The following is a 23,705-nucleotide window of genomic DNA, read 5'->3' as shown; positions in this document are numbered from 1 at the left end:
TTGGCTCTGGGAGAAGTGTTCACATGTGGTGTGAGAAGATTCACTTTACTTCGTTTTCCAGCGTTAGGGCCCAAGGAGGTGCAAAGCCCTTTTGTTTGGTTAAATTACTATCTCCCTTAACTGTTGTGCGCAACTGGTGAGATTGTTGCTATATTCCCCTCGCACATCCGTGTGCAGGAGTGGACGTCTATTGCCCTTTGTATGTGTGTGTGGATGTAATTGTAATTGTAATTGTAACTGTTCATTTTTTCTGTCAGGGTCTATACCCCCTGTCCCCAGCTGTTAAATTGGTTGCTATGTTCCCCTCACACGTTTGTGAGTGGAGGTTGTATTTCTCCCGGTATGTACACATACATGAGTGGTGAGTTTATTTAACTTTGAGTTTACAATCTTTTAAAATAGTTAATTTTAACATGGGATTAGCCGGGAGTTCTGGTGTTCATCCAAACGCCATTGTTAGCTGCAATGCAACACTTAAATTCTGGTGTTCATTCAAAGTCGCATGCCAATTACGATGGTAATCAATGCAAAAGGAAATAAAGTCACATGAGCCGGAAAAACACACAATGACAGTCACGTGGCTGCTGGGATGTAATGTGTGGGGTTTCAATATTTTAATGTTACACTTAATATTCTAACATGACTGTGTAACAAGTCAGTGTCAAATTACTGTGTGCAGCTGGGCTAGGTTATGTTTGAAACCATTCACAGCAATGGTGCAGTGGTAAAAGGGTTCTGTTACCATCTGACAATACTATGGCACCAAATACTTGCCCCATTTGCGGCACAATCATGGACAGACAGGAAGTGTTAACCATGTTTGGACAAAGTGCATCTCACAGAAGATGTGGAATGCCCATGTCCGGCTGGTATCGACCATTTGAGGAGTGTGGTCTGGCCTGTTTGAACATCCCCATGCAGTGACTGTTCCTCCTCCCACCTGTGATGGAGAGCAGGACAGTATCCATGATCGTCACTCACGCAGACAGCATTGTGTGCACTCCTATAGGTATAGGAGGAAAAGAGCCATAGAGGGCCGTAGCTTAATTCCCCCCCTCTAGGCAATTAGTAGGGGAAGAGGACATGCAGTTAAAGATTCCGGCCTCTATTTGGGGCCTGATTGACTGAGTGGCCAGGGGACGCTCACTCCCAAGGGCCAGGTTAGGCAGCAGGAACTTTCCCTGTCCACCTGCCACCTTTCCAGGAACCACATATGGCTGATACAGAGTCCATATTCCTCTGTACACTGGCTCTCCTATTGAGAAGAGAGGCCGGATTTACTTAACTTTGGTTCCTTCCAGCTTCAGAGCTCTGGGTCTGCTAGTGACAATGTGTATAGTGAAGCCTGGGCTGAGACTGCTTTGGCTGTTTTGTTAGCAGCTATCAGAAAGTCTGGTAGCGCTAGTGGTCCAGACACCAAGAACTTGTTGAATGCTGCTGTCTACCCATTCCTAACTCACCCGTGATATTGGAATGGCCATGTCCTCATATTGACTAGGAGGCTTGTCTGGCTGGGGGCTGCTGCTGGCTGGCCCACCTCTTTGGCCACTACGTTGCCACTCCCCCACCCATTGGAGTTTCCAATTTTGGCCTCCATCTTGTTTTAGGGTCCCTATAACAGTAAGGGGCCTCAGTCCTGGCAAATGCTTTGGCAGAGGAAATAGCAGCGCCATTTCAGAGGGGCCATTGTCACATTGTTAACAGCAGTAAAGTCTTCCAAAAGGGAACAGCAGGCTGCCTTTTTACAACAGCATACCTGTCCTTGTTTCCAAAATAGATACACTTTTTGGGTACAGGAGTACACAGACACTGTGCTGTACCATGTTCAGTCCCTCAGGCTCTGAAGGAAAGAAACCTTCAACCAATTCAGGAGGCAGTCTTTTAGGGCTCCACCTGAACCCACTCTCAATGAGGGCCACTCTTACCCCTTAAAGGATAGCAAGAGTTCTGGCAGTCCTACATGACATTTGCCTCAGCAAACATTAGATTCGATTGGCTTTTAGAGAATCCAGGGGATGATCTCTGCAGCAGTGATGGTGTTCCACACAGTCTCTTCAAAGCCAGATCTCTGCAGCACTGGCTGACTGCCTTAAACCGGCGTTCATGGGAAAAACAGGCATGTTAAGATTCCACATGGAATGGTCATGTCTGCAAGCTCTGACCCCCTGGACTGGGCAGCAGGATGTGTGTACAAGAACTTGGGCAGTCTAGTACATTTGTGTCAATAGATACCTCCCAGACAGGCTGGGGAGCAGTTTGGGAGGGCAGAACCGTGAGTGGTCTCTGCGAGCCCCCATGGAACATGGGGCACATCAGTCTTCTGGAGCTTGGGGCAGTGCATTTCACCCTGAGGGCTCTCTTCTCTTGTATACAGGGCAAGCATGTCTTTGTGCGGACAGATAGCTCTGCTGCTATGTACCATATCAACCACAAAGCGGGCTTAAGGGCTCAGCGTGGTTGCTAAGTTACTCAGAAACCTCGGCTGTGGACATTTCCATGCCTGGCCTCACTCAAAGCAGTGCCAGAAGCTCGGAATCTCGAATTCCTGTCAAGCTGTCATCTGGTCCCGCTATCCTCAGCCCTTCTCAGGGTTAAAACTGACTGTAACTGAGCCCATGAGTATTGCCAAGCATTTCCAGCAGAGATGGGAATTGTTCTCCTCATGGTGGCAGGGCCTGGAGTTAGATCCAGTGACATCCAATGCTTGGTGCTACACTTTCTTCACTCCCTTTGGGATGTGGGAAGGGCAGCTGATCCAGGATCCTGTAAGTCTATGCCTTGGTGTCCCATGGCACTGTAGAAGGTTTGTCTGTTGGAGAAGACCCTATGGGGTCGCAGTTCCTGAAAAAGCTGACTACCTGCATCCAGGCAGATTTTTGAGAGCTCAATCCTGCAACCTCCCCTGGGTGGTGAGGCCTTTGAGTGCAACCCCAGATGGACCCCTGGGGCATCAAGTTTGTGTTGCATAAAACTGCATGTTTGGCCACCTGCAAAAATAAAACTGCATCTTTGGCCACATGCTCTGCCAAGATGGCAAGTGAGCTATGTGCACCCTCCATGAGTACTACATGCTTGAGGTGGAAACCATTATTCTTCCCTTAAGGGATGAACCCTCAGTCAGTTAACCATGTCATTGAACTGGAGCTATTTTGCCCTGAGCCAGCTTGCCAAGCTGAGGGGGCTCTTAATGCTCTATGCCCAGTCAAGGCATTGGGAGCTTGTGTTGATCACATGTGGCTGCGTTGACAGGCGCACACACAGCTTTCGGTGCTATGGGGGTAAGTTGCTGGTTCACCCAGTGTCTACACACCGTTTGACCCACCAATTGGTGGAGACAATTTTTCAGGCCTTCTTTGGGCAGTGTTTCCTAATCCCTTAAAGCCTGGCGGCTCATTCCACACGGAATATAGCCGTCTCATGGGTACCATTGAAAGGGGTTGCTCTTGGTGGCATGTGCAGCGGCATCCTGGAGTACTCCATGGATCCCTGCCAGACTTTAACGAGTCAATGTGCCATCCGCCACTATCGGCTCCACTGTTATGTTGGTTGCCGACCTGACTGGTGATGAGTAGTCTTCTGTCCTCGCGACACTGTTGGGACTAGTCATCCAAGGTGTAGACCGTGGTGATGGTCTGAGGGAGGTCGAAATAGATCGTAAGTTATGTCCATAACTATGGATCTATGAGACCGACCGATGACCGTCACCATCTCTTGTCGCTCGGAACGAGCTGAGGCGTTCCAGGCAAGAGCAAGAGGCATATCCCTGAATGCATTATATTACTGCGGGACAGCCTCCAGGTCAGTCACATGACATTGTTGATATAATGGTCTCGAGAAAAGGTAGAAGGATGGCATCATTCAAGGTGTAGACCGTGGTGACGGTCATCGGTCGGTCTCATAGATCCATAGTTATGGACATAACTTACGTTCCCTTGCATTGTGTAACTGAGGTCCATGGCTAGTCTGGCTTTCACCAGACCAAGCTCAATCTTTTAAGAAATCAAAAAATAAATAGCGGGCAGATCAGGGTTCACCCAGCCTAGTCCATAGGCAGCCGATATTGTTTAATTTTCCGATTGAGATATCCACGCTCTGGCTATTCTAAATGCAAAAATGCATCATAGTGGGGCTGTTAAGCTCTTAAAATAGGGACGATCTTGCTTTTTGTGAAAGAAACATGAAACTTTCAGGGTTTGTTCTTGATGACCGAAGCTTTAATTTAAGATCTGGAGGCATTCTCAGTTTGACCTCTGAGGTCAGATAGAGGTCAAACTACAGGTGAATGGGGTAAAAAATGTAAATAATAGATATCACCATGAAACTTTCTCAGTTGATTACTCATGTTAAGCTAAGAAAAAAATGTATTGAAAGTTTTTTATATTTTAATGTTTAAATATGCAAATTAGGCCTTATCTCGTTAAAAATGCGCTAATTTGCATACATTTTAAAAAACAAAATCAGATTGTCTGATAAAGCCAGGCTCAAAATATTTTTTTCATTTTGTTGTCATATGAGATGGGAAAAGAATTACTGAGGGGTTTATGGACATCTACTTCTATTATCCTGTAATGCACCTGTACCACTGTTATATGAAATTTCTAGGCCCGAAATTAGAAATGGGTGTATCTTAGGATCTAAATGTGATAGAAATGTAAACTAAATATGTTTTTCCATGTTTCTGGGCATGAGGAACTCATCTATAGCATTGATGGCACTCTAAGAGGTCAACATCATTAAGTGCAGTGAAGATCACTGGCAAAAGATCAACTTCTGTTATCCTGCATATATATAGCAGGGTATTTATTCGGGGGGGGGGCAATAATGATAAAAACAGCAGGGGAAGGGGTGACATGAACACTTGAAAGCAAACAGGTTGCCAATCAGAGATTCAAAACAAACGAGAGACCAACATGTCACAATGCAAAAACGCCGGTTTCCCTACATGCAACTGCGAAACTGGAGTTTTCCAAATAGTTTTTGTGATTTTCGTGTAAATGAGAGGCCAAACCACGTTGAAATATCTGCGTTTTTCCTTCGTGTAAACAGGATCTTATTTTCCCACAGTTCTGGGGTACAGGGTGGGGCAATGGGTGTGGCCTGGGTGTGGCCTGGGTGTGGTTTCAGAAGTTCCACTTGGGAACCTAAATGGTTGTGTGCTGCTTTCTCTCTCACTTTCTCCTTTGACTGTCCAACAGCACAGAGCGATAAACAGCAGACTCAGTTCTTTAATTGAAGAAGAAATGTTGATTGCCTTTGGAACTGGAAGCCATTTCTGTTATATATGCATTCACAATGTGGTTACTGCACTGGGTCCTTCCACTGGTTCTGCACTGCTAGCATTTCATGCTTTCACTGGCTGTGATACAACATCTGCATTCAGTGGCCGTGGTAAAAAGACTGCCTGGGATACATGGCGTGTATATGCAGAAGTTACAGAGGCTTTCCATAAAATGTTGCATATGCCACAAGAGTTGAGTGATCTTTCCTTGTCTCAACTAGAACGTTTTGTGGTGCTGATCTACAGGGTTCCCACGGGTCATGGAATTTCTGGAATATTTTGGAATTTTAGAAAGTCTATTCCAGACATGGAAAGTCAGGGGATTTGATCATTTTGGAGCACAGTCATGGAATATCAGAGAATTTTGTTGTATCAGTTTAAAATATACTTGCCAAAATACATTCTGCCCTGCAAAGGCTAAGAGCAGTATCTGCACTTTAAAATAAAATGCACAAATAAGAAGTACATGATCTGCTCTTCAATCTGTTCAAATGGCATATGGCTACCTAATACATTTCTTAGCTAAATTTACATATTTAGTTTGCAGTTTGTATAGAAAAGTAGAGTGAAACCAAGGCAGAGTGCAGTATCTGCCCTTACTGCCTTGATTTCAATTGCCATTACTGCATTCTGCCTTTGTTTCACTTGCCCTTACTCTAATAGGGTGTGTGTGTGTGTGTGTGTGTGCGCACAGGGACAGACTGGGACTAAAGAAAGGCCCTGGACCTTCTTCTAAAAAGGCACACTACCATTCACACACACATTAGGTGTCTATCATGATACAGTCTCACAATATTAAATGCCAGTGAAAGTATCATATTCAAAATAGTCAGTCAGATTTTACAAAAAGTAATTAACATATACTTTAATAAATATAAGCAGCAGTGTGCAAAGGTGTCAAAGGTTAGGTTTTGGTGTGCCGCAATGCAATATTGCTTGACATGAAAGTCTACAAGAATACCCGAATGATTTTGTTCCATTTTAACATAAATGTTTATAAATGACAGTTGCCATTGTTAAGGCATCAAGCAGCATATCTTCACTAAAAATGTAGTAAGTACCTCCTCAATTAATATAAAAACTGAGTGATTATGATCACTTGTTACACTTACTGCAAAATGTTATTGTATGGCCACGTAAGTATAAGCAGTAATGCAAAGGCAAAGCGCAGTAAAACTACCAAATTTTGCCTAAATGTCAAAAAACAAAATTTTTAATATTCACCTCACTTTGATCTATCTAATGTTGTTGAATATAATTTGATGCTTATACTTGGTGTAAGAAAAACACAAAAAGCTGTTTTTCTCAGCTTGGCATTTTTGCAGATACTGCTCTTTGGCTTTGTAGAGCAGCATTAATACAAATACATTTCCACACAGAATTGGTGTATATCTGGTTATTAGCTGTATGGCTTCCTTAAGTAGCCCAACTGTGTTTATTCAATGCCTCATTTCCCGCTCTAAAAAAGATTCTTGACCTCTATGCGGGTACTCTGAAATCATTGGTCGCTATATTGTACTATTCATTATATAGTAAGTCATGGAAATTCAGGTTTTATAGTCTTTGGTTTAATTATAGGTTTAATACAGGAAAAGTCATAGAATTTTACATTTGACTTAGATCCAGGGTTCCCACTCTATGACAGAACAAGTGCATGCTTAGAGGTCAATGAAGCAAGGAAACAACTTTTTATCCAGAGGTCAAGATCCCTGGAAAACATCCCCCCTACACAAGCTGCTTTGAGGCAACACATCAAAAGAGCAATGCACCAGGCTAACATATGGAACCTTGCCTTGGTTCCTAGCCCACAGTTACCAAGTCCTTCAGACTGGGGATGGGGATGGATTGATACAGATGCAGGCTGGCAGCCACGTTGGACAACACTCCCTGAGGCATCACAGGCATGCTATGAGCTTGTGCACTGTGGTTGTAAAAAGGGTTGTACCGTAGTGTTCATTTTGTCACCTATTTTTAATTTAGTCTTAGTCTTAGTCTTGTGACGAAATGTCCTTTTTAGTCTTTGTCATATTTAGTCATTCAAATATCATTTTTGTTAGTCAAGTTTTAGTTGACTAAAAGTCTCTAAATCATTTTAGTCTAGTTTTAGTCAAAAGAAAACTAAAAGTATCTTAGTCTTAGTCAGTTTTAGTCAACACATTTTAGTCTTTTTTTTATAACAAATTATTTCTGATTACCATTTGAGTCAAATAGTGTTTCACACATCTCAATTTTCCAACAATATTGGGTGTCCACAGGGCTACTCGTCTGTTATAATTACTCATTCTGATTTTTTGTCAGTCAGTATGTTTACATGCACAGGTAAGTCGAGCTACAGTTATAGCTCGGCTGGGATTTTGACCATAGACAGTAAAAGATTTGACTGGACCACTGTCATATTCAGACCAGTGTTTCTCAAAGTGTGGTCCGGGGATCACTGGTGGTCCATAAGCTATCCCAAGTAGTCCCTTGAAAGCAGGCGTGGTAAAATATAATATAGATGAGTTGTTTGCAATATTGAACCAACTTGTATGTAAAAAACAGTTCTGCAACTAAGATATGCCAGTTTAAATCATACAGTATGAATCCACACAATAAGCAAAGTACAAAGACAATAAGCAAGGTGGTTCAGTAGGCCTATTGTGTAGACTAATTATAGGCTACTGTTGAAGTAGGTCTAATCTTTTTTTTTTTTAGATAGGGTTAGTTAAGTGGTCCTGAAACTGAAAAGGTTTGAGAAACACTGTCATAGGCCAAAGTATTAATGTTTTACTCCGCTTCGCTAGATGGCGATATGCCCAAAACACAACACATTCCCCAAACAGACTCTCCGTCTTAGCCATAGCTAACTTGCTAGCTTAACTTTCCATATTAGCTTACTTGCTAGCAAACTTTGCATCATCAGTCTAACTAGTTAAATAGTTGACATTACATGATGAACATTTTTCGTATGGACATTCTGGGGGGATGTTAATTTGTATGAGAGAAGCTTCAACTTCTGGGTATGTAGCATTGTGGCATAAAGCTTAGGTAGTTAGCTTGCTAACTCTGGCAGACATCTCCAGTGTTCTTGTTCCATGTAGTTTCGTGTTGCAGCCACAGGGTTGCAGCAACAGCACGTAGACTAGCCTACAGGAAAGCCAGCGTATGAACTCATTCGAATATTTTGAAAACGTAACAGCTAGATATTCTGTCTTCTCATTTTGTAGACGAAAATGAAGAGAGATTTTATCTTAGTTTTTATTTCATGCAAAACATTTTAGTCTAGTCTTTTTTTTCAACAATAATGCATCTTAAGATAGTCTTAGTCAGTGTTTCAGGACATTACTGCCGCCTCGCCATCGCCCTCGCCTTAGTCATGAAAAAAAAAAAAAAAAAGGTTGTTGATCTAACATATTTCCCTCGCGTCGTCTGACCTAAATTAACACTATTGTACCGGGCACTGCAAATGCAGAAAGGCAGCATTAATGTGCACAAGCTGCACAGCTGTTTTGTAGGCCTTTTTCTTACCCCCAAAAGCTAACGCCTCGACAACAACTTTCACTGTACTTTTTAGAATGCTGATATGTTACCTGTTCAATGTTACATTGGGGATTTGTGATAGGAGTTCAAGTTGTGACTTTTTGATAGGAGCTCAAGTTCAAGTAGGGCTACATTTTTGTCATGTCCATATTTATATGGAATTGTTTGGTGAAATGATACATTTTGTACTTGGATTTGCCCAATCATTGGATCTTTTGCCAGTGATCTTCACTGCACGTAATGATGTTGACCTCTTAGAGTGCTATCAATGCTATAGATAAGTTTCTCATGCCCAGAAACATGGAAAAACATATTTAGTTTATATTTCTATCACATTTAGATCCTAAGATACACCCATTTCTAATTTCGGGCCTTGAAATTTCATATCACAGTGGTACAGGTGAATTACAGGATAATAGAAGTAGATGTCCATAAACCCCTCAGTAATTCTTTCCCCATCTCATAAGACAACAAAATGAAAAAAAAAAAGTTTCATGGTGATATCTATTATTTTTTTTTTTACCCTATTCACCTGTAGCGTCACAACATATTACAGAGGTCAATGACCTCTATCTGACCTCAGAGGTCAAACTGAGAATGCCTCCAGATCTTAAATTAAAGCTTAAGTCATCAAGAACAAACCCTGAAAGTTTCATGCTTCTTTCATAAAAAGCAAGATCGTTGAGCTTAACAGCCCCACTATCAGGGAGTTATGACAAAACTGTAACTAACAAACTAGATCCTAATAGAAAGCTGTTAGCTTCCCTAAGCTACAGGTAGGCTTATAAGGTAGGCCTATTTACAACATAAATTGTCAATAGGCTATGCTGGCGACACAAATAAAATCTCCTTTGGAAACCAATGGCTTACGCCTCAAGCGGACTTACTGTAAACTGCCATATCGTGGCGAAAAGTTTGAGTTAAGGAAAGCGCGAATGAAGTAGCCACTTCTAAATGGGACCCACTACACAGTAAGCTAGCTTAAGGTGTGTTGCTAAAGCAGCCATAATGAAATGAAGGTGTCATTGTTTGGATACTTCACATACACGTGCTTTTTAATTTCACAGACTACAACTACCAAGCTGGAATCAAAGCACATCGATTCCCCTCTCACACCCTGCACGCACTTAAAACAAAATAAACAGGCGTCTCAGTCTCCGCGATGTATAGGCAAAACTGTATCAGACCCGTGTAACGTTGGTAAATCTTCCATTGCACAGAATGATTTTTTGTAGCACGTGCAACAAATGACAGTCGAAAGATACAATTACAGTGCTGCTATCAATTTGTTTGGTATAACCGCATTTATAGTTTTCTACAAATGCAATCAATCAAATTGGCCTCCATCACTCAACCAACGCTTAACGGTAACATTACCTAGGTCCTTATTGATATTATAAGATTACGCATTGCCTGCAGTAAAACCAAGCATGTCCGATAAACATCCTCAGATTTATTTCAGCTTCAAGAAGAAATGGGAATTACATTTCATGTGAACATCATCCTATCCTTATTAGACGTTCTCTGCGGTAAACAGTCCTTGTAGGAAGCGTCCATTGTTTTTCCAACCCACTTTTAACTTCCAACAAAATTACGTCTCACTGCAACGATGCGCCATCTAGTGGACAAACGACTACTTATCGCCAATACTGGAAATGCAGCCATGATGATGATGATGAATATTTATTTTGGCTTTCTTTTAATCCTACTGAATTTGTAATTATGTATCGGGCCGTTCTAATCATTATGTGGGTGCCTGTGTGTGTGCATGTGTATATGTGTGCACCGCCATCTACAGGCCAATGAGTGTACAGTCACTAAATGTACACATAACCTAATTTTTTTAGGACCCCCCCCATGGATGAAATTCTATGAATTCTATTACTTGGCATACCCCCAGAGAATGCCAGGTCAATCATACACATAAAATTTGGTGCAGTTCTGAACATCTTAACTGAAGATAGGGGCGATTAAAGCAGAATAATATTGCATTTTCATTTTTTACCGGGGGGGGGCAAATCACAAATGAGTGATTATGGGCCAGGTTGATGTGGGCCCTTGAGACCAACATACCATAAAAGATTCTTCATCCTCGGTTCGGGGGGCCCAGCACGGGGAGGGAGTGGCCCCCGGGGACGAAACGAAATTTTTCCGTAAAAGTCTAGTGGGGCTACATACCCACCAAATTTCATGTGCCCCGGTGGTTCGGTGTCCCGGGTATCGTTGACCAACAATTCAGGAAGTAGATGACAAAAAAAAAAAAAAAAAAACTTTGACAATCCCTATATCATAATAACGAACCTTAGCTTTAAGGAGAACGAATCATTGAAGACTCACAAACTTCTACAAAGGCAAGGTGCCTAGATAGGCCAGCACTGTTTGGCCAGCTCCAAACTGTAGGCGAGTGAGTGCAGGGCATGCACAACAAGCCTGAACTTCCTAAATGACGACAGCATAACTCCACCACCTCATTGTCCTTGTTGCATTTATGATTTCCTTATAACTTTCTTATACTAAATAGAAAATGCAAACAATGACATGCCCAACCCTGGAACTGACTGTCTCGAGCTCTCTCTCGTTCTCCCTCTCTCTCGAGCGTGCGCGCGCTCTAAGTAGCCTACGTTCCAAATGATGTTTTATGGTAAGATAACGTTCGAGTTAGATCTGCTGCATGAAGGAGAGTAAGAGGAAACCTGTGCGTGTCCTGCTTTTATATTTGATAAATCCATCTCATCTCACAGTTTCAATGCACGATCCGAATAATAGTTTCTTATTTGTTAGTCAACTTTGCAAAAACATTCGGGGCTATACTCAATACGCTTTGTTGAAAAAGACGCGGGTTTCGTTTCTCAGATACAATTACATCCGCTTTCATAAAACGAAAACGTAGCTAACGAATATAGCCAAAGAGTATACTCTTTGACATAGCCTAGGTTTCGTTTCCTGTGATTCTTGCGTTTCTTTTCCTAGTAAATGCAAACCACTGAGTGCTGACGTAGGGCGGTGCATCCATGAAATAAAAACAAAACGGTCTTGGAGTGATGAGATGAGAGTGATCACCGATGGACATCTGCTGAAATCCACGACAGATTGCCGACAAGGTAAATTGATTAATCTCTGTTAACTGACAAACTGCGGCGAAGGTTTAAGGAAAGTTTGCATTTGCACGTGGGTCTAAATATAATTATTTCAGTTACAGGTTCAATGAGCTGATGAAAGATGAGTGCTGTCAGAAAAGGAAGGAGAAAAAAGTAAGTAGCCAGAGACTTTTTATCTACTGTAGGCCTACATTACATTACATTATCTAATTTAATCGTTTAAATAAACAATATAGCCTATAATAGACTTAGAAGGTTTTCTAAACAGGGGTGGACAGTTACTAGCCTATACTAAGTAAATGTAGTAGCCTACTTGATGATTTTCGATTGTCTGTAGTAGCCTACTTGAGGCCTATTAATATTTTTGAAAACTTGTTGTGAATGTGACTATTACTCCACTATATTTGAAAGACAAATAGGCCACTCCAAATTTGAAATATTAGCATGAGGCTGCATACTTTTAAGCACAGCTAAAACTGCTACTTTACACAATGGATCTTTTAAAAATAGGTTGTCTCTTTCCTGTGGCTTCCACTGAGAAAGCAAATAGTTTGCTACAGAAATTGAACTTGAAAGTTTCAGATGTTGCATGGCAATGTTTTACTTGTTGACTTTCACTTTCAATGTTCAGATTTTTTTAACCATGTCAACATGTCCGTATAAATGATATCTGTTATGTTTTACAAGACACATTTTGAGTGAAGTAAGCAGTCAATAGGGGCATTCGACTTAGGCTTGTGGCTGACTTGTTGGCTAACATGATCTTACATGATTTGCCAGTGTCAGCTGGGAGGAGCTAGAAAACACAGCAGACAGGCCTGCAGTGTACACATGAGGTGACTCACGGGATATGTTGCGGAATTTAGTTGGTATCGAATACATTTTATGTCTCCTTCATTCAAATGAATATGATGAATGACTAAGTAAATTATGATGTAAAGCATAAACTGGCATAAATTCAACAGGTCAGCAGCATTGCAGCACATAAATAAAGTGTTACGTCATCACTTTACACTGTGGCAAAAAATAACAGAATATTAAAATGTTTTCAGAGCCACTGTTACAGAAATCACATATACGAAAGTATCCCTTCTATTTTTGAAAATATTTGCAAATTCTTGCACAAGGAAGCACCATGAGAAATGTCATTTTTGTCAAGGGAGCAGGCTTGGAATTTCACCATTTTAGGGGCAAGGCCACTTGGCCTTCAGTTGGGTATATTTGGTGGGGGGCACAAAGGCCAAAGTTAACTATACAGTAGTATGCTATAAAAATTATAAGTTGTATTCACTGCAGTAGACCTGCATCACAGTATGAAACTTTACAAAAACATAAAACATGACATATTACATATAACTGTAAATCATTTGATCATCTAATATTTTCAGATATCTAGGCTATATTTAACATTTATTTTGTATTTGGCCTGTTATGAAATCATGTATTGAACAGCTCAGCTTTAAGAAACTCAAATAGCCTAGATGCATGCTTAGCATTTTGTGATCATTAAGGCTACTTTCACAAACTCTTATAGTCAGCTGTCCTCTGATTTACCGATTTCTAGGCGACATTTGTAATATTTATTTTGTATTTGCCCGTTATGAAATAATGTGGAACAATTTAAACACAGTGTAAAACTTAAATCCCAAATTTGGAGACATCCATGTATGTTGAAATTTACTGCAAATTCAAAACGGGATTAGTCTGGAACAGCTAACTGTACAGGGGACTGCTTTACACCGTTCTGTTCGGTAAGGTCTGCTGTTTATTCTGATATATGGTTTGTCATATGTTAAACGAAGGGTTCGTGAAGTATTCCACCGAGATGAATGGTAGGGAGATGGACGCAAAACCTTCAGTAGAATTTATGATTAAATTGAATGATATTATTTACTTTTCTCGCGAACCGTTCACCACAGCAATTAGCGGCTAACATCGTTTAAAAGCTGAGAAAAAGCTCTTCTCATGTGATACTTGTGATGTCTGTGTGATGAGTAGGCTACTTCGTGAGTAGGCTAGTTCAACTGAGAAGAATGGGTTAATTTGGACGCACTTTCTTTCTTGCGCTGTCACTTTCTCCACTGCGTAATTTGCGCTGTGAATGCTAAGATTATTTTGACAGGCCATAGGCTAAATATATATCGCTATTAGTAGGGATAAAGCAGAATATTTAAAGAAGGGGGCACCAAGGCCACCGTGGCCTGTAAACCTCTGATTTTCAAAGGGGCGTCACGGCCAACGCAAGGGGCTACGACGGCCATGGCCGCCGTGAAATTCCTACCCTGCAAGGGAGATTCCAGCCACTGGGGGGTGATGTTTTCATGTCATGATGGTGGGTTCATAGTTGACTGCAGGGGCCTTGGTCCCATGAGGTTCTTAGGTTGTGTGACATGGTGACATTCTGGTGAGTCAGACATCTAACCAGCATGCATTGTGTTCAACCCAGCACGTTAAACCAGATCTGCGCAGCACTGTGTGAAGTTGAATGAACCTAATGTCATGGTTGGATCTACATTACGACAAATCACAGCCACACAATTTTGGGCTGTCACTTTTTTTCCAAAAATCAAGTTTGAACTTACAACTAGTCCATTGTATTAGCCCAATAATGCAAACTCGCAAACATAAACACAATACTGGCTTCACTGACAACAATGGTACAGCCAGGATATTCACAATTCAAACTTTCATTTGCAGCCTGCAAATATTGTTTATGTTTTGAGTTTGTGTTTTGGCCTGCTGCGCTACCCTCCGCCAATTTATCACACAGCTAGTTGCACTATTCACACCCTCTTTTCGTAAGGGATAATGTATAGAACGCCGGTCATTGTGGGGAAAATAAGTCCCGACAGGGCGAACCGGATCCCGACGCGCCAGCGGAGGGGTCTTGTTTCGCCCTGAAGGGACTTATTTTCCTATAATGACCGGGCGCTCTATACATTATCCCGCTTTATTATCTGACTACTTGCCAAAACGAAAAAATAAACTCCCACGATATGTCTCTTTACACTTAATTGTTACCGTTTCGTCGTGGCTTTTGCTGAGAAACAAATAGTTCGCAACACACGCTGAACTTGATTCAAACATTCTTTAGAACACAGCTGATCAACCGTCTGCTTTCACTTTTGAATGAAGTTCCAATGCAAGAAGTGACCGGAATACTTGCGGAGTGATATGTTTGCAGCGGTAATTACATGAATTTATTTTACCGTAGAACGTTGGAAAATCCCATTCAAGTCAATGGAGTGTTCTACTAGCATTGTGAAGAGCCGTATAATAAAACTGTATATTGCATCTTGCCAGTGTCTGTTGAAGTGTCCACGACTGACAAAGTGTCCACGACAGGGACATTGCATTACCCTATACCACCCATAGTGATTTATTTATTTGCAAATGTACATACTATTTATTCTTATACATAGCCGTATTCTACTCCCCTTCATTCTATTCTTACTGTTCGGTTTTTATTCTTTTACTCTTAATGTGTTTTATTTTTTATTCTTATATGTTAAGTGTGTTGTACTTTGAGAGCAAAGTTTAACCAGAATCAAATTCTTTGTTTGTTGCCACTGTGGACACCCCACACTCCAAAAACGGCAACAAAACAACTTGGTCCAGCCTGGACCATAAAAACAAACTGTTCCAGCCAATCACAGACGAGATGTGGGTTTAAGAGAGTTTCAATTACACGGGAGGGAAGGGGAGGGAGTAGCTACAGTAGCTCTCTGTTTTGTGAGGTGACGTTACCCAGCATCGCTTAGAGCACTCAAATGTTTTGATGTTGGACTGCAATGCCTGCAATGTCGTTCTTACACATATTACCTTTAAAGCATTTTTTCAAAATCAGGTAAATAAACTAACACACTAGTGCTAGGGCAACAGCCTCCTCCTCAATGTTACTAAGACAGGCCACAGAGTAGATGTAAACAGGTAGTCAAAAAGATGGGATATACAGTAGGCAAAAAATCAGAACTGTGCATCAAGACCTCCATCCTCATATGAAACCCGCCCAAACGATTTGATTGGCCTGAACATATCTTGACCGGGCCTATAGACTTCTCAATGGACTAACTTCAGATCTTCAGGATAAATTCTAGCTGGCTTCCAGGCTGGGATATAGTATATTCATTCAGCAAAATTTGCACATTTAATCACAACCATTAATCACTACAATGGTCTGATTAAGTACTCAACGTTCTGGTGTCAAAAATTGCAATTGTAATGGTAGCCAGCTGGCATGGTCCAGAAGCTGTGCAGCAAGTAAGACTCCTTCCCAATGCCTTAGGAAACATTTTAGCACACCCATAGGTTTTGGCCTCCTTGCTAGCACACTGTGCAGTCGACATGTAAAGGTTAATGTATTGTCCGCCAATTATTATCAGAAAATAAGTCCCGACAGGGCAAACAGAACCCCGACGTGCAGCTTAACAAACTTAACAAAATGGGTCTTTAAAATTGATTTTGCTACTGTTTCGTAGCTTCTGCTGAAAAAATAAATAGTTCACCACACAGATAGAACTTGACAGTTTCAGGTGTTGCGTGGCAACGTCTTACTAGCTGACTTTCACTTTCAGTGAAATTCTATTGCAATAAGCGAACGGACTTCTTGCAGAATGATATGAAAGACGTGAATCAAAAGCACAAAACCCGTTGCCATTGACAGCGGCCATTATGTACTTTATATTATTTAATTATATCGATTTAACAGACCTCTTGACATTGGGAAGGCCCATTCATGTGAATGGAACTTACTGCAGCACTCTGAAGAGCTGTGTAATAAATCAACGCAAGGTACACCACTTTATTCTTTTTGTTTGTTTTGTTTTCAGAAATACATTTGGTGCAACATCTCCACCTTTTATAGACTACTTGAAAGATATCCTCAGGAGATATCCAGATGGAGGACAAATATTAAAGGTAAGGTTTGAATCGTTTTGTATTTAATGGCAATATTGCTAATGGCAGTCTTAACCTGTAATTCCATTATCTGGCTGATCTTTGAACAGGAGCTGATACAGAATGCAGATGATGCTGGAGCTTCTGATGTGGTGTTCATTCATGATGAGAGGACGTATGAGAAGAACAGCCTGTTGAGTGAAGACCTTGGAAAGTATCAAGGTACCTCACACTCAGTTTTGTGTGGTGTGTTCTTACTGAGATAATTTATGCTGTTATAGGCTGTTTATTGTGACTGCTGCTAGTGCAGTGCGGTAATAAAGTGTAACGCAAGGCATGATAAACATGAAGGGGAGGCCACACGCTGCGCATCCCAGCACACCTGCTGCAAGAGACACACAGACAAGTGCATGGGGCCATACATTTACATTTATTCATTTAGCAGACACTTTTCATCCAAAGTGACTTACATTTGTCAACTGTATTACAAGGGACTACATTGTCCCACCCAGAGTAACTTGGGGTTAAGTTCCTTGCTCAAGGGCACGGTGGAAGCCATGACATTGACATTCCATCTTAACATGTGCCAGTGTCACTGAGAGTGTAAGTTCATATTGACAAGCTGAATCAAAGATTACACATACGCGGAGCAAGATACTTCATCAGGAGCCAGTTCCGGGAACCCAGATCGCACGAGGGGGGGTGGGGGGTTCAAAATCCCCCTTTATGCAGACCAGAGGCAGCGACTATTCCATTGAAGTCTATGGCCATAGCTCAGAATTTCACCACATATGCTAAGATCTTGTTTCTATGGACCCTTTCAAGAGAGTTCCATTATCAGCATCATAGTTGGCCCCACAAGACTTCCTTTTTAACATTCCATATGTTATCTTAATGTAGAGGAAGTAGATTGGGGCCAAAATAGAACGTTCAAGCATTGTTTTTGTTTTTATTGTTGAAAGGGTCTATAGAGTTAATAATGTGAATTGTGAATTTGTGAACATTTCAGGTACAATTTTAGCATTTTTGAGCATTCCAGTCTGGAGAAAATTTACCTTATATCAGGTGTGCGCATGTTATTTATTCTACTGCTGTCGGCCGGTTGCTAGCTGTCTGACAGGTGGAACGTCATCAATACGTCAACGGCACGCCTCTTTATGCAGACAGGAATCAATCCCCATTTTGCGCCCATACACATGAACTACAACAAAGTATCTTGTTCCGCCTATGTATAATCTTTGGCTGAATCACTGCCTTTGCATGTACAATGTCGTCTATAGGGGGCGCTGCAACTGACACATTTCAGTATCACCGATTGCGATACAAGAATCAAATTGTCTCTTATGAGTAGTGATGTAGCCTTTTCATCGGTTTGTTAAAACCAGCTTCCAGGTGATGCATTTGGCCTTGGACTATGATGATTATTTTTAATTAGTAGGGCGGTTAAGCGCAAAAATCACTTTGCGATAAAAGCATAAAATTTGGTATGAAGGCTCACAAAGGGGGTCTGATCAGATTTAGCACACTTTCACAAAGAAGGTCTTTAAACTTTAAAATATAAGATATGTTTTAAAATTTGCTCCTGTAATACTAAATATTACTATACATGGGTTAATGAATTATCTGAAAATTCATGTTATGTGATCAAAATTAGACATCACAATGACAAGTGATTTAGAGCTGATCTTTGTCTGGTCTCTACCAAAGCAATTCACGAATGGTGATACAAAAAGGTCAACTGTTTTTAAAAAGCTGACATGGAAAGAGACACACAGGCTAATCCACCAAGGTGCCAGCTCATTAGGATTAGTTTTTTTTTGTCTTTTTAATGTAGGCCTGCATAACAAGAAACATAGAACCAGTAGTTCAACTCTTCAGCAGTTGAGCTTCGAATATTAACACAAGGTTTAATTAATAACATAACATATAAGATTCTAAAATTCCATGCTGAATTCAATGACCACACAATTAACACAGCTTTACACTCTCTGACATTCTCCCTCACATAAACATAAAGCAGTACACTGCAGTGATGCTGCTCTGCATTTGCATTGCTTAATACAGACTTTTGTACATTTGCAGGCAATAAGTTCATAGCAGGCTTTAGATGCTTCAGCAAGTGAGGTCCAGTATGGTTCAAAACTATGGTTCATCCTCTGTTTTGACCCACCTCCATTTAGATGGAGAAGGCAGTAATACTTGGCCCCAAATATGACCACCCTGATATGTTGCCCTTTTCACATGCTGTTCAAGAGCTGCACTTGTTGGTGGAATTCGGCGAACACTGTGCCTTTTTGAAAAAAGCTTTTTCCTAGCCATGTTCACGCTCTCACATGTACTGGTTCTGTCTTACAGCAGAACTGAACCTTTCAATTGTCTCTGATATATGTGAGGGAATATCAGATGGAGCACAGCTCAATTCCAATAATGCCTGAGTAAGTTCGGGGAGGACTTTCCATGTTGCTCATGCTGTTTTTTTCCCATAACCAACAAAGCTAGACACTGAGTCACAACCAGTCAGAGCATTAAACATTGGAAGTGCACGTGCCTTCTCAGGACCAAGGTTGTGTGAGATTTCATGTGCTGTAATGTGGCTAAAATTCTTCCCTGTTCCAATTTCAACCCAGAGTTCAGTATCACCAAGGTTTTGCACCACAGAAACTGCCAGCACTACAACATCTGTATATCAACAGTTCGAATCATGATCTTTTGATGGCCATTCTGCGCAGCATGAGATGCATGCAAAATCATCCTGCTATCTGCTTCCTCATGGTTGCATGGTGATAAAACACATATGTCAGGCAGCTGTGGCAAAAGGATGATTACCTCCCTGAGTAATGACAAGTTTCTTCTCTCCATGGTCAAATGACTTAACCAAAATGTTTGAAAGGTATCGAAAAAGATCTGTTTTATTTTGATCCACCCTTAGAAAGCTCTGCTAGTTCGCTGGCAAAGCTGCTTCAGCACATACACGTCTGCAGATCCCTTTACCACACTTTGCTCTTGCAGTGCCTTTGATGGAGTCGGCAAAGTACCTGTCCCATACCAAGTCAACACGAGTTGATTTTTGATGACACAAGGAAATATAAGGAAGGAACACTTGATGTAGCCTGGATACCAGACTCTCTGACTTCACAGAGTCTGACCTAGATCCATTGACAAACGTTTATTTCCTGGTTGGTGGACGCTTGTCTGAAGTTTGAAATCATTGGAGTTCAATCACTAACGTTTGGTAATGACGTATGTTAACCACGGGGGACACAACGATAACGATAGGCTTGCAACGTAAGCGTAAGCGCTCTCAGGAACGCCCTCTGTTCGCTGGTTGGTTCGGAGACAAGTTGCCGAAGTGAACGAGAGCTATTCCAGACAGAGTACTGTAGGGAAATGTAAATGAGCGGAAGTACGTAGACAGGCGGAGTCAGGCTACACTTGATGGGCATACTCTGCAAATCTTTCTTGAGCCAGTAGGCTTGAGCATTATGATTGCTGTTCCATCAAGGACACAGGAGACATTGGGAGCCTCTGACTTGGGTGGATAACCTTCTTCAAGACAAAACAGGAGGTCACTCTTGGTACACTGGCTGAGCTTGCCATTCTCAGAGAAAGCAGGAGGGCAGGGCTGATTTTCATGGCGGAAGAATTCCTCAAGATTTCCATCCCTGTTCTGGCAACCTACAGTATGTAAAGCCTTGAAAAGAGTTCCATATCATTTCTGAGAGTCACTAATCTTTATTGACTGTTGCTGGGAGTTTTCATAGAACTTGTTCGGAAGACCTTCAATTTATTGTGACAAATGGGATCATAAATGGATTTTGTTTATTCACTAGGCGATCGAGTGTAAATGCCTTCAATTGATCTTGTCCAATTTGATGAACATTCTGCTTTCTGCAGTACTACTTTATTGATCCCCAAGGGGAAATTCAGGGGGTCTCAGTATCATACAGACATCACACACAACATGCACTTACAGCAGAAATGGTCAATATAAGTATAAGTATAAACATATAACCAAACTCCACTGTACAATAGAGACAGTAGGAGATAAGAAAAACTAACAAAACTAAATACTAAATATACTATATAAATTAAATGTAAAACATCCAGTGTGCTTGAGGGTGATCAAGCATGAGACACTTGTAGTGACAGGACCTGTAGTTCTGTGTGCATGGTGAGGTGCTCAAGAGAGTGAGTGTCATGGTGAAGGTGCAAAAAGTAGTCCAACAGTAGTCCTTTAGTTATGTGTGCATGGTAAGGTGCTCAAGAGAGTGAGTGTCATGGTGAAGGTGCAAAAAGTAGTCCAACATTAGTCCACCAGTGCAATAATAAGGTCTAGAGACCAGCATAAATAATATGGACAAATAGGAGAGCAAAGTATAATGTAGACAAGGTCATATAAAAAACTATAAAAAAAAAAACTATGTCAGTGCAAGAACAGGTTTAGGTAATAGGGTTACAGCCATTCAGTATTATTGTAGCAGAAGCCATTGATCATGTGTGCTAATATAGCATGAAAAACAGTGTAGAAGGAAAACCGTAGTAAAAACATTAGGCTGTGGACATTAGTAAAACAGTAGGAAAGCAGTAGTGGGCAGTCAGTACTCAAACATGGAGAGGGTGGAGAGGCAGACAGACTAATCAGAGAAGTCTATCTCTCCTCTTCCCTTTAGTGAAGCATTGAACAGTTCAATGGCCCTGGGGACAAATGACTTCCTCAGTCTGTCTGTTGTGCAAGTCAGTGAGTGAAATCTCCAGCTGATCAAGCTCTTTTGCTTTTTAATAGTGCTGTAGAGTGGATGGCATTCATTGTCCAAGATGTTGATCAGTTTGATCAGGGTCCTTTTGTCAGATATTGAAGTGATGCACTCCAGTTCAGTTCCCACTACAGAGCAAGCCTTCCTTCACAGCCTGTCAAGTCGCCCAGCATCCTTCTTCTTTGTGCTTCCTCCCCAGCATACCACTGCATAGAAGAGGACGCTGGCCACAACAGACTGCCATGTCACTCTAAATTTCTGCAGACTAAAATCTATTTTACGTTATATTTGAGTTATGTTAGCTCACTTGCAGTATTAGCCTACACTATTTTTACTGAGTAACAGTGAGACACACATTCAACTGACATTGCCTTTATCTCACTTGTAGTCAAGAGTAAAACATCCCACCAGTTCCCTAGATTTTAAAGAGAATAATATTCAACTGTGGGCACCACAAGATGAAACCTACTGACTGAATATGGAGGAGTCACTGACAAACTACCAAGTAAAAATGATGCGTATTAGTATATGCACACAATTTAATATTAAATATTTAAATATACATTTAAAAAGTACATCATTTCTGATAGATATCATAATAACCTATTTTCCTTTTTGTTAAAAAATGAACTGGATTGATTAATGACCAAATGTGCAAATGTTTTAATTGTTAATTTCTATTATCTATCCATTATGACATCCATATTTGGCGGCCATTTTCAATTTTTTTTAAAACATATCTTATATTTTAAAGTTTAAAGACCATCTATGTGAAAGTGTGCTCATATTTACATGTATTTATGATGAAATGTGTTATTGCATTTTATGTTTCTGGCAGCTTTTAATTCATTTTCCCATTACGAAATCCATATTTGGTCCCAGGGGCCAAATTTTGAGCGCCTACGGTCCTAAATCTGATCAGATCCCCTTTGTGAGCCTTCATATCAAATTTCATGCTTTTATTGCAAAGTGATCGATTCTGATGAAAATCTGCGCACTAAATTGAGATATAATTGGTTCAGATTTGTCTTAATGGGTGGAGCGATCCCTTGTTTTTGTTCATTTCCAAAGTTGATATTTTCAGCCCTTGATTATTTTTATTTTTATTTACAATTATTACACAAACAAATGGAGGATGCCAAGATTAGGCATTGATATTATTAAGTATTATTCCTAGCATGCCGAAATGACAAATAACATGAAAGTTTGTTCTCATTGGCAGCCTATTCATGCCACAGATATGATATCATAAGATAAACCTGATTCATGGCTAGTATGTGTGCTGTAATGCAAACTTACTTCAAGCACACCTTCCACACTGCACTTCTTCATTCACAAGATGATCTTCTCATCCCCCAAGTACAATTCTTTACCCAAAATGCTTTTTTAAGTTACATATGACTTAACATTGTTATCTTGATCAGGTCCTGCCCTCTATGCATTCAACAATGCTGTCTTTACTGAAGAAGACTGGCAAGGCATTCAGGCCACAGGGAGAAGCGTCAAGCGCAATGATCCAAACAGAGTGGGGAGATTTGGGATTGGATTCAATTCAGTCTATCATATTACAGGTGAACATTATATGCCATGTACTGCATACATAAATGATATATGTTGTTTTAATCATTGTAAAGTCTAATATCGATAAATGATCACTTCCTATAGATATGCCATATATATTCAGTTCCAAATACCTCGGGCTGCTGGACCCACAGGAGAAGATATTTGGAGATGGAGAGGGAGGTTACAGATGGTCTCTGGATGATGATGAAGACAGAAATGACCTTTTCACCTTGAGAGATCAATTTCAACCCCTTCGAGACATTGTCAAACAAGTCAGTGACAGCACATGGGAGAAAACCATAGAAGAGGATCAGTTTTTCAAAGGGACTCTTTTTCGGTTTCCATTGCGCTGTGAATCCTCAGAGATTTCCGATAACTTGTATGATTCAGACAAAGTTGTTCAGCTTTTTGACAGTTTCATTGCAGATGCAGAGATTAGCCTTCTTTTCTTGAGACATGTGTCTAATGTCTCCCTGATGCACATTGACCCTTGTGGATCTGTAGCCGTAAAACTTAAAGTATCCTTGTCAAGCTCCCCAGCAAGTTTAGAATCAGGTGACACTGACAAGCCCCCGGAGGGGTCAACGGTGTTTAAAA

General features: G+C 40.9%; 1 protein-coding gene across 1 annotated transcript in view; it reads left to right on the top strand.

Moving 5' to 3' along the window:
* Positions 1-11,722: 11,722 nt before the first annotated feature.
* The window catches only part of LOC125310982 (sacsin-like), a 13,843-nt gene continuing 1,860 nt past the window's right edge, over positions 11,723-23,705 (top strand). The window contains exons 1-6 of the mRNA XM_048268782.1: positions 11,723-11,898; positions 11,991-12,048; positions 16,725-16,812; positions 16,902-17,013; positions 22,970-23,116; positions 23,211-23,703. Coding sequence (XP_048124739.1) covers positions 12,017-12,048; positions 16,725-16,812; positions 16,902-17,013; positions 22,970-23,116; positions 23,211-23,703 — 872 coding nt within the window. The 5' untranslated portion in view covers positions 11,723-11,898; positions 11,991-12,016. The remainder of the gene's footprint in view (positions 11,899-11,990; positions 12,049-16,724; positions 16,813-16,901; positions 17,014-22,969; positions 23,117-23,210; positions 23,704-23,705) is intronic.

This window comes from Alosa alosa, chromosome 17 (genome assembly GCF_017589495.1).
Source record: "Alosa alosa isolate M-15738 ecotype Scorff River chromosome 17, AALO_Geno_1.1, whole genome shotgun sequence".
In the NCBI taxonomy this organism is placed as follows: domain Eukaryota; kingdom Metazoa; phylum Chordata; class Actinopteri; order Clupeiformes; family Clupeidae; genus Alosa; species Alosa alosa.
The sequence above is the reverse complement of the archived record's forward strand: the minus strand, read 5'-3'. Positions and strand labels throughout refer to the sequence as shown.